Source organism: Oncorhynchus masou, unplaced genomic scaffold (assembly GCF_036934945.1).
Source record: "Oncorhynchus masou masou isolate Uvic2021 unplaced genomic scaffold, UVic_Omas_1.1 unplaced_scaffold_3485, whole genome shotgun sequence".
Lineage (NCBI taxonomy): Eukaryota > Metazoa > Chordata > Actinopteri > Salmoniformes > Salmonidae > Oncorhynchus > Oncorhynchus masou.
Genome location: NW_027009893.1, coordinates 26213 through 38180, shown reverse-complemented (window position 1 = coordinate 38180; position 11968 = coordinate 26213). Strand labels below are relative to the sequence as shown.

General features: G+C 43.5%; 1 protein-coding gene across 1 annotated transcript in view; it reads right to left on the bottom strand.

Annotated features, from left to right (window-relative positions):
* Positions 1-1321: 1321 nt before the first annotated feature.
* The window catches only part of LOC135534498 (rho GTPase-activating protein 29-like), a gene marked incomplete at its 5' end in the record, with an annotated part of 35378 nt that continues 24731 nt past the window's right edge, over positions 1322-11968 (bottom strand). Inside the window, 4 exon segments of the mRNA XM_064961462.1 lie at positions 1322-7001; positions 7178-7333; positions 7486-7674; positions 8154-8399. Of these exon segments, the coding sequence (XP_064817534.1) occupies positions 5784-7001; positions 7178-7333; positions 7486-7674; positions 8154-8399 (1809 nt within the window).

Genomic DNA, 11968 nt, shown 5'->3' with positions numbered 1-11968 from the left:
ACTACCATCAGATGTGTGTTGAGTCATATAGCTACCTGAACTGAGTGGTTCTGTTGAGTCATATAGCTACCTAAACTGGACTGAGAGGTTCTGTTGAGTCATATAGCTACCTAAACTGAACTGAGTGGTTATGTTGAGTCATATAGCTATCTAAACTGAATTGAGAGGTTCTGTTGAGTCATATAGCTATCTAAACTGAATTGAGAGGTTCTGTTGAGTCATATAGCTACCTAAACTGGCCTGAGAGGTTCTGTTGAGTCATATAGCTATCTAAACTGAATTGAGAGGTTCTGTTGAGTCATATAGCTACCTAAACTGGACTACACCCAAACAAGGGCACTGCGTTCATCCACCTCTGGCCTGCTCGCCTCCCTACCACTGAGGAAGTACAGTTCCCGCTCAGTCCAGTCAAAACTGTTCGCTGCTCTGGCCCCCCAATGGTGGAACAAACTCCCTCACGACGCCAGGACAGCGGAGTCAATCACCACCTTCCGGAGACACCTGAAACCCCACCTCTTTAAGGAATACCTAGGATAGGATAAAGTAATCCTTCTCACCCCCCCTAAATGATTTAGATGCACTATTGTAAAGTGGCTGTTCCACTGGATGTCATAAGGTGAATTCACCAATTTGTAAGTCGCTCTGGATAAGAGCGTCTGCCAAATGACTTAAATGTAAATGTAATGTTAAATGAGAGGTTCTGTTGAGTCATATAGCTATCTAAACTGGACTGAGTGGTTCTGTTGAGTCATATAGCTACCTAAACTGAATTGAGAGGTTCTGTTGAGTCATGTAAGACTTTGGAAAGGGCAGGTGACATAAGTAATTAGGCTTTAGGATGGTGATAAGGGCTTAACAGGCAGAATATAATCACCTGTATGGTGGAACGTGCTCTATGGCAAAGGGTTACAATCATATATACACTATATATATATATATCTTATCATATTCATCATCATATTCATATCATCTTTACCAATATATATATATATATATATATATATATACAGTACCAGTTATATACACTATATATATAGAACTGTGTATATATAGTGTATATATATATAGTGTATATAACTGGTACTGTATATATAGTGTGTATCTCTATATAATATATATATATATATACACTAATATATATATATATATATATATATAGAGAGAGATACACACTAATATATATATATATATATATATATATATATATATATATATATATATATATATATATATATATATATATATGGTACTGTATATATTCATGTATTGAACATTAGTTATTTGGACATTTGCTAATAACAAAATAAAATGTCAACACTCAAACTGTCAACTATACTTTTTAATTTGACGCAAGACATTTTTTGCATTTTGTCTTTTTTTGTAGTTACAAACAATTTACTGAAACAAAAACTTGCAGTTTATATGTCACATATAAAAAAAACAGATATAGATACATACGATTTAGATTATTATAATCTGAACAGGAATATGGGTGAATTATTATTATTATATTTTTTAAATGTTGAAACTTTTTTTTTGTCTCACTCTATAAAATGCTTCCATCTCTTCTCTGTGGAATGTATTGCGATGACATACATGTTTAAACGTTTGGAAAACATAAAAACGTTGGACCTGAATTAAGTAAGTGCTTAATTAATGTAGCTAGAATCAAATCACATTACATACAATACAGGAACAAATTAGAACATTTCATGTACTGTGTAAATGTACAAGTAAAAACTAACATATAATACATGTATTTAACTCCCAACAAAACAAATAAAATGCTTCTCTGTAACATTACGACAAGGACTTGATGCTATGATATATTTGAGAAGGGTAACTTCATTCCACCTCAATTTTGGAGCTCCCAAAATGTTCCAATTTGTGATGACATGGCAGTAATGGCAGGTAGAATCTATTGATGACAGGTAGAATCTATTGATGGCAGGTAGAATCTATTGATGACAGGTATAATCTATTGATGACAGGTAGAATCTATTGATGACATGGCAGTAATGGCAGGTATAATCTATTGATGGCAGGTAGAATCTATTGATGACAGGTAGAATCTATTAATGGCAGGTAGAATCTATTGATGACATGGCAGTAATGGCAGGTAGAACCTATTGATGACAGGTAGAACCTATTGATGACAGGTAGAATTTATTGATGGCAGGTAGAATCTATTGATGGCAGGTAGAATCTATTGATGGCAGGTAGAATCTATTGATGGCAGGTAGAATCTATTGATGACAGGTAGAATCTATTGATGTCAGGTAGAATCTATTGATGACAGGTAGAATCTATTGATGGCAGGTAGAATCTATTGATGACAGGTAGAATCTATTGATGGCAGGTAGAATCTATTGATGGCAGGTAGAATCTAATGATGGCAGGTAGAATCTATTGATGACATGGCAGTAATGGCAGGTAGAACCTATTGATGGCAGGTAGAATCTATTGATGACAGGTAGAATCTATTGATGACAGTTAGAATCTATTGATGGCAGGTAGAATCTATTGATGACAGGTAGAATCTATTGATGGCAGGTAGAATCTATTGATGGCAGGTAGAATCTATTGATGGCAGGTAGAATCTATTGATGACATGGCAGTAATGGCAGGTAGAACCTATTGATGGCAGGTAGAATCTATTGATGACAGGTAGAATCTATTGATGACAGTTAGAATCTATTGATGGCAGGTAGAATCTATTGATGGCAGGTAGAATCTATTGATGGCAGGTAGATTCTATTGATGACAGGTAGAACCTATTGATGACAGGTAGAACCTATTGATGGCAGGTAGAATCTATTGATGGCAGGTAGAATCTATTGATGGCAGGTAGAATCTATTGATGACAGGTAGAATCTAATGATGGCAGGTAGAATCTATTGATGACATGGCAGTAATGGCAGGTAGAATCTATTGATGACAGGTAGAATCTATTGATGGCAGGTAGAATCTATTGATGGCAGGTAGAATCTGTTGATGACAGGTAGAATCTATTGATGGCAGGTAGAATCTATTGATGGCATGGCAGTAATGGCAGGTAGAATCTATTGATGACAGGTAGAATCTATTGATGGCAGGTAGAATCTATTGATGACAGGTAGAATCTATTGATGGCAGGTAGAATCTATTGATGGCAGGTAGAATCTATTGATGACAGGTAGAATCTATTGATGGCAGGTAGAATCTATTGATGGCAGGTAGAATCTATTGATGGCAGGTAGAATCTATTGATGGCAGGTAGAATCTATTGATGACAGGTAGAATCTATTGATGACAGGTAGAATCTATTGATGACAGGTATAATCTATTGATGACAGGTAGAATCTATTGATGTCAGGTAGAATCTATTGATGACAGGTAGAATCTATTGATGGCAGGTAGAATTTATTGATGACAGGTAGAATCTATTGATGGCAGGTAGAATCTATTGATGGCAGGTAGAATCTAATGATGGCAGGTAGAATCTATTGATGACATGGCAGTAATGGCAGGTAGAATCTATTGATGGCAGGTAGAATCTATTGATGGCAGGTAGAATCTATTGATGACAGGTAGAATCTATTGATGACAGGTAGAATCTATTGATGGCAGGTAGAATCTATTGATGGCAGGTAGAATCTATTGATGACAGGTAGAACCTATTGATGACAGGTAGAACCTATTGATGGCAGGTAGAATCTATTGATGGCAGGTAGAATCTATTGATGGCAGGTAGAATCTATTGATGACAGGTAGAATCTAATGATGGCAGGTAGAATCTATTGATGACATGGCAGTAATGGCAGGTAGAATCTATTGATGACAGGTAGAATCTATTGATGGCAGGTAGAATCTATTGATGGCAGGTAGAATCTGTTGATGACAGGTAGAATCTATTGATGGCAGGTAGAATCTATTGATGGCAGGTAGAATCTATTGATGGCAGGTAGAATCTATTGATGGCAGGGCAGTAATGGCAGGTAGAATCTATTGATGGCATGGCAGTAATGGCAGGTAGAATCTATTGATGGCAGGTAGAATCTATTGATGACATGGCAGTAATGGCAGGTAGAATCTATTGATGACAGGTAGAATCTATTGATGACAGGTAGAATCTATTAATGGCAGGTAGAATCTATTGATGACAGGTAGAATCTATTGATGGCAGGTAGAATCTATTGATGGCAGGTAGAATCTATTGATGGCAGGTAGAATCTATTGATGACAGGTAGAATCTATTGATGACAGGTAGAATCTATTGATGACAGGTAGAATCTATTGATGGCAGGTAGAATCTATTGATGGCAGGTAGAATCTATTGATGGCATGGCAGTAATGACAGGTAGAATCTATTGATGGCAGGTAGAATCTATTGATGGCATGGCAGTAATGACAGGTAGAATCTATTGATGACATGGCAGTAATGACAGGTAGAACCTATTTGTAACAAAAACAGGCAGTGTTGACCAGGACATCACACAGTAACTTATACAGGATTCAATTAATTGCAGATAGTGGGTTTCTGGATAGCGGTTTGAGAAGTGCATTTTATTTGCATAGCAGCAAATAAATGGATGGAGCTGACACTTACACACAGAAATGGACAGCTACGCGTGAAAATGAACCTTTGATATAAAACTTTGTCCTCTTGTTATCTAGAAATCCTGTATCTGCAATAGATTGAATACCAGCCTAAATGCTTGTTCCAAATGTCTAGGGATGCGATCGGTCACACACCATGCTTCTGTCTGTAAGGACTGTAAACATAGAATATATTAAACACGTCTAATGTAAGGCTTTCAGTGTGTTCCCGTCACACACCGTGTTGGCATCAATATAATAGCACGCTTCCCCCAATATACAATATGGTACAGAGATACACCGTAACAACATATGTACACACACTGTACACACACTGTACACACACACACACTGTACACACACACACTGTACACACACACACACACACACACTCTACACACACACTGTACACACACACACACTGTACACACACACACACACTGTACACACACACACACACACACTGTACACACACACACACACACTGTACACACACACACACACTGTACACATACACTGTACACACACACACACTGTACACACACACACACTGTACACACACACACACACACACTGTACACATACACTGTACACACACACTGCACACACACACACAGTACACACACACACTGCACACACACACAGTGTACACACACACAGTACACACACACACAGTGTACACACACACTGTACACACACAGTACACACACACACAGTGTACACACACACACACAGTGTACACACACACACTGTACACACACACACTGTACACACACACTGTACACTGTACACTGTACACACTGTAAACTGTACACACACACTGTACACTGTATACACACACTGTACACTGTATACAATGTACACTGTACAAACACGCACACTGTACACACTGTACACAAACACTGTACACAAACACGCACTGTACACACAAACACACACTGTACACACAAACACACACTGTACACACACACACTGTACACACGCACACACTGTACACACACACACACTGCACACAAGATATCTGGCTTCAAAGGTAGACAGCAATATGACATCATCATCCACATTGGGGCCGATGCCCTCCCTATCCTTAAAGATAAACCAGTCGTCTTGGCCAATGGTTTTTCTTTTGTTTTGTTTTTGTAAGCAGGAAGTGGCCCTGTCTGTGTGTGTGATGATATCAGACTACTGAAGTCTACTTTTACGGTTCAGACAAAATGGGCCTCTCTGTGTTCTAACTGCTGCAGGCGAGCGCCAGGTCTGGGCCGGGCTCTCAGTCTTTGTTGCAGCGGGACGACCTCGGGCGGGCTGGGGTCCTCTGGGCTGCTGGGGGGAGGGGAATGGTCAGCGGAGGTCGTGACCTCGGCGTCAACACTAACAGAGCTGTCCACAGAGTCCTGTAGGGTGTGTGTGGGGAGGTGTGAGGTTTGAAGGATGTAGGTGGCAGTAGGGGATGGGGTGGTGGTGGTAACTATAGGAGAAGAGGAGAAAGTCATGCTGGAGGATTGGGAGGAAGAGAGAGGGAGAGGAGCAGTGACAGTAGGGGATGTTGGGAAGGTTTTAACAGTAGGGGAGGTTGGTGAGAAGGTTTTAACAGTAGGGGAGGTTGGTGAGAAGGTTTTAACAGTAGGGGAGGTTGGTGAGAAGGTTTTAACAGTAGGGGAGGTTGGTGAGAAGGTTTTAACAGTAGGGGAGGTTGGTGAGAAGGTTTTAACAGTAGGGGAGGTTGGTGAGAAGGTTTTAACAGTAGGGGAGGTTGGTGAGAAGGTTTTAACAGTAGGGGAAGTCTGGGAAGAGGCTTTAACAGTAGGAGAAGTTGGGGACATTTTGGTGAGGCTAGTGGTCCCAGAGGTACTTAATGATGGCCAGCCTCTGGCGCCTGAATAACCAGAAGGCTTATAGAAGGTTCCGGGTGGAGGCTGCAGAATCCTTGGTTGCCTGAACTTTATGGGGGAGTTGGTAGATGGTCTGGTCTCCCCACCACCTCCAGCAGCAGAGTGAGGCCTGTCCTTAGTCTCCTCTCTGTCTCTTGTGGACGCCTGGCCAGCCTTCAACGACACTGTGTGTGGGTTGTTGGGGAATATAGTGCTGAAGCTACTACTGGATGGGAGAGCAGAGCTGGTTGGCCCAGACACGGACAGTTGTGTCGGCATCGTCGGCTGTTTCCCCGGTTTTGGGCCAGTACCGGTACCGGCCGGCGGTAAGTTAGCCATGATCATGGCGGTGCGTGGCGTGACGTCGTAGTGTTTGTACTTCCTGTCCCAGGGCCTCCGCTGCACGGCCTGCTGGGTGTCGATGTAATAGGTACTGACCCTTGACCCCCCACCAATCCGAGGCTTCTCCGGCTCGGCTGACTCCACGGTGGCGTTAGCGGTGGGATCCAACGTGATGGCAGCGTTGTTGTTACGGCTGTTTCTGTCGAGCACCTGATAGATGAGATGAGTATATTTAAACTATATTTAATCCCCATGAAGGGAAATAGGTGCATCATCCTTACAGTTAAAAAAAACAACAACAATAGTACACAACATTAAAAAACAATCACAAGACAATTACAATATGTACAATGAATACAACAGCAGTTAAAGTGATGGGTGGTGACCTGTGAGGGGGTGGGGAGGGGCAAGCGTTCCAGGGGCATGCTGATTGGTCGAGACAGGATTCTAGCGCGCTGGGGCCGGAGCTGGACCTTCGGGGCCGTAGCAGAGGAGGAGAGGTTGAGGCTGGGACGGCCAAACACCAGGGTAGATCTCTGGACCTACGGGACAAAATAAAATGTGTTGTGGTGTGTTGCTAACTCTGACACTTTAGCATTGATGTTGAACCTGAAAAGTGCATTTATATTGTTCATAACTAAATTAATCACTCTCTCACTATTTCACTCTCTCACTCAGAAACAAACCAACTAACCGAGGCAGAGCCAGCAGCAGAGGAGGAGGAGCCAGCAGCAGAGGGGGAGGAGCCAGCAGCAGAGGAGGAGGAGCCGGCTGTTAACTCTCTCCTGTCTGGTCCTGTCCTGTCTGTCTTCACCTCTCTCACATCATCCAGGGTTTGAGAGGGCTGGATGACTGACGAGTGCCTCTTGTCGACTTTGGCACTCTGCTTGGAGACGATGAGGAACATTAAAGAACAACAACAAAGATAAACAGTCAATTGATTCTAACCAAGGTGGCCAATCTTTACATACACCCTCATACACCCATCATACACCCTCATACAACCGCGTACAACCGCGTACACCCGCATACAACCTCGTACAACCTCGTACAACCTCATATACCCTCATACAACCTCATACACCCTCATACAACCTCATACAACCTCATACAACCTCATACACCCTCATACACCCTCATACACCCTCATACAACCTCATACAACCTCATACACCCTCATACACCCTCATACACCCTCATACACCCTCATACAACCGCCACCTATGCTTTGATTGGTATAATAAAAAGTTCTGATCCTAATGAACCCTTATCCCTGCCCCCAACTGCTCCTGAGACTTCAGAGTTCACCTCCTCCCTTTGCATAAACGGTTGAATCATTAAAAGACACTTGGACCTCCTCACCTCCTTCATGTCGAGCAGGGAGGTGGAGTGCTCCTTCTCCTGAGGGATGAGTCGGGGGAGGTCTGGCCCACCGTGGAGGTGGTGGTGGGGGTAGGAGGAGGGGCTGAGTCTCTGCTCCTTCTCCTGAGGGGTGAGTCGGGGGGAGGTCTGGCCCACCATGGAGGTGGTGGTGGGGGGGTAGGAAGAGGGGCTGGACAAGTCAAAGATCACCTGGAAGTGACGTACCAGCAGCTCCACCATCAGAGCCTGGGGGGGAGGAGGAAAGTGACAACAGTCAATAAAGGGGACAAAACAAACGTATATAACATTTATCATTAAGATGTTTTCAAGTTCTTTCACAGGCAACACTGTTATAAAAAATCAAGGGGTTAGTATACAGGTATGTATACCTGGTAGGGTAGTCTACAGGTATATATACCTAGTAGGGTTAGGGGTAGTCTACAGGTACATATACCTGGTAGGGATAGGGGTAGTCTACAGGTACATATACCTAGTAGGGTTAGGGGTAGTCTACAGGTACATATACCTGGTAGGGGTAGGGGTAGTCTACAGGTATATATACCTAGTAGGGTTAGGGGTAGTCTACAGGTACATATACCTGGTAGGGTTAGGGGTAGTCTACAGGTACATATACCTAGTAGGGTTAGGGGTAGTCTACAGGTACATATACCTGGTAGGGTTAGGGGTAGTCTACAGGTACATATACCTGGTAGGGTTAGGGGTAGTCTACAGGTACATACCTGGGAGAGTTAGGGGTAGTCTACAGGTACATATACCTGGTAGGGGTAGTCTACAGGTACATATACCTGGTAGGGTTAGGGGTAGTCTACAGGTACATACCTGGTAGAGTTAGGATTAACAGCAACTCACCTGGTAGGGTTAGGGGTAGTCTACAGGTACATATACCTGGTAGTGGTAGTCTACAGGTACATATACCTAGTAGGGTTAGGGGTAGTCTACAGGTACATATACCTAGTAGGGTTAGGGGTAGTCTACAGGTACATATACCTAGTAGGGTTAGGGGTAGTCTACAGGTACATATACCTAGTAGGGTTAGGGGTAGTCTACAGGTACATATACCTGGTAGAGTTAGGGGTAGTCTACAGGTACATACCTGGTAGGGGTAGTCTACAGGTACATATACCTGGTAGGGGTAGTCTACAGGTACATATACCTGGTAGGGGTAGGGGTAGTCTAAAGGTATATATACCTGGTAGGGTTAGGGGTAGTCTACAGGTACATATACCTGGTAGGGTTAGGGGTAGTCTACAGGTACATATACCTGGTAGGGGTAGGGGTAGTCTACAGGTATATATACCTAGTAGGGTTAGGGGTAGTCTACAGGTACATATACCTGGTAGGGGTAGTCTACAGGTACATATACCTAGTAGGGTTAGGGGTAGTCTACAGGTACATACCTGGTAGGGGTAGTCTACAGGTACATATACCTAGTAGGGTTAGGGGTAGTCTACAGGTACATACCTGGTAGGGGTAGTCTACAGGTACATATACCTAGTAGAGTTAGGGGTAGTCTACAGGTATATATACCTGGTAGGGTTAGGGGTAGTCTACAGGTACATACCTGGTAAGGTTAGGGGTAGTCTACAGGTACATATACCTGGTAGGGTTAGGGGTAGTCTACAGGTACATATACCTGGTAGGGTTAGGGGTAGTCTACAGGTACATACCTGGTAGGGTTAGGTGTAGTCTACAGGTACATATACCTGGTAGGGGTAGTCTACAGGTACATACCTGGTAAGGTTAGGGGTAGTCTACAGGTACATATACCTGGTAGGGTTAGGGGTAGTCTACAGGTACATATACCTGGTAGGGGTAGTCTACAGGTACATATACCTGGTAGGGTTAGGGGTAGTCTACAGGTACATATACCTGGTAGGGGTAGTCTACAGGTACATATACCTGGTAGAGTTAGGGGTAGTCTACAGGTACATACCTGGTAGAGTTATGGGTAGTCTACAGGTACATATACCTGGTAGGGTTAGGTGTAGTCTACAGGTACATATACCTGGTAGGGGTAGTCTACAGGTACATATACCTGGTAGGGTTAGGGGTAGTCTACAGGTACATACCTGGTAGAGTTAGGGGTAGTCTACAGGTATATATACCTGGTAGGGTTAGGGGTAGTCTACAGGTACATATACCTGGTAGGGGTAGTCTACAGGTACATACCTGGTAGGGGTAGTCTACAGGTACATATACCTGGTAGGGTTAGGGGTAGTCTACATGTACATACCTGGTAGGGGTAGTCTACAGGTACATATACCTGGTAGAGTTAGGGGTAGTCTACAGGTACATACCTGGTAGGGGTAGTCTACAGGTACATATACCTGGTAGAGTTAGGGGTAGTCTACAGGTACATATACCTGGTAGGGTTAGGGGTAGTCTACAGGTACATATACCTGGTAGAGTTAGGGGTAGTCTACAGGTACATATACCTGGTAGGGTTAGGGGTAGTCTACAGGTACATATACCTGGTAGGGGTTGTCTACAGGTACATACCTGGTAGGGGTAGTCTACAGGTACATATACCTGGTAGAGTTAGGGGTAGTCTACAGGTACATATACCTGGTAGGGTTAGGGGTAGTCTACAGGTACATATACCTGGTAGGGGTAGTCTACAGGTACATACCTGGTAGGGGTAGTCTACAGGTACATATACCTGGTAGAGTTAGGGGTAGTCTACAGGTACATATACCTGGTAGGGTTAGGGGTAGTCTACAGGTACATATACCTGGTAGGGTTAGGGGTAGTCTACAGGTACATATCCCTGGTAGGGGTAGTCTACAGGTACATACCTGGTAGGGGTAGTCTACAGGTACATATACCTGGTAGAGTTAGGGGTAGTCTACAGGTACATATACCTGGTAGGGTTAGGGGTAGTCTACAGGTACATATACCTGGTAGGGTTAGGGGTAGTCTACAGGTACATATACCTGGTAGGGTTAGCGGTAGTCTACAGGTACATACCTGGTAGAGTTAGGGGTAGTCTACAGGTATATATACCTGGTAGGGTTAGGGGTAGTCTACAGGTACATACCTGGTAAGGTTAGGGGTAGTCTACAGGTACATATACCTGGTAGGGGTAGTCTACAGGTACATACCTGGTAGGGGTAGTCTACAGGTATATATACCTGGTAGAGTTAGGGGTAGTCTACAGGTACATATACCTGGTAGGGTTAGGGGTAGTCTACAGGTACATATACCTGGTAGGGGTAGTCTACAGGTACATACCTGGTAGGGGTAGTCTACAGGTACATATACCTGGTAGAGTTAGGGGTAGTCTACAGGTACATATACCTGGTAGGGTTAGGGGTAGTCTACAGGTACATATACCTGGTAGGGTTAGGGGTAGTCTACAGGTACATATCCCTGGTAGGGGTAGTCTACAGGTACATACCTGGTAGGGGTAGTCTACAGGTACATATACCTGGTAGAGTTAGGGGTAGTCTACAGGTACATATACCTGGTAGGGTTAGGGTTAGTCTACAGGTACATATACCTGGTAGTGGTAGTCTACAGGTACATATACCTGGTAGGGTTAGGGGTAGTCTACAGGTACATATACCTGGTAGGGGTAGTCTACAGGTACATATACCTGGTAGGGTTAGGGGTAGTCTACAGGTACATATACCTGGTAGGGGTAGGGGTAGTCTACAGGTACATACCTGGTAGGGGTAGTCTACAGGTACATACCTGGTAGGGGTAGTCTACAGGTACATATAACTGGTAGGGGTAGTCTACAGGTACATACCTGGTAGGGGTAGTCTACAGGTACATATACCTGGTAGAGTTAG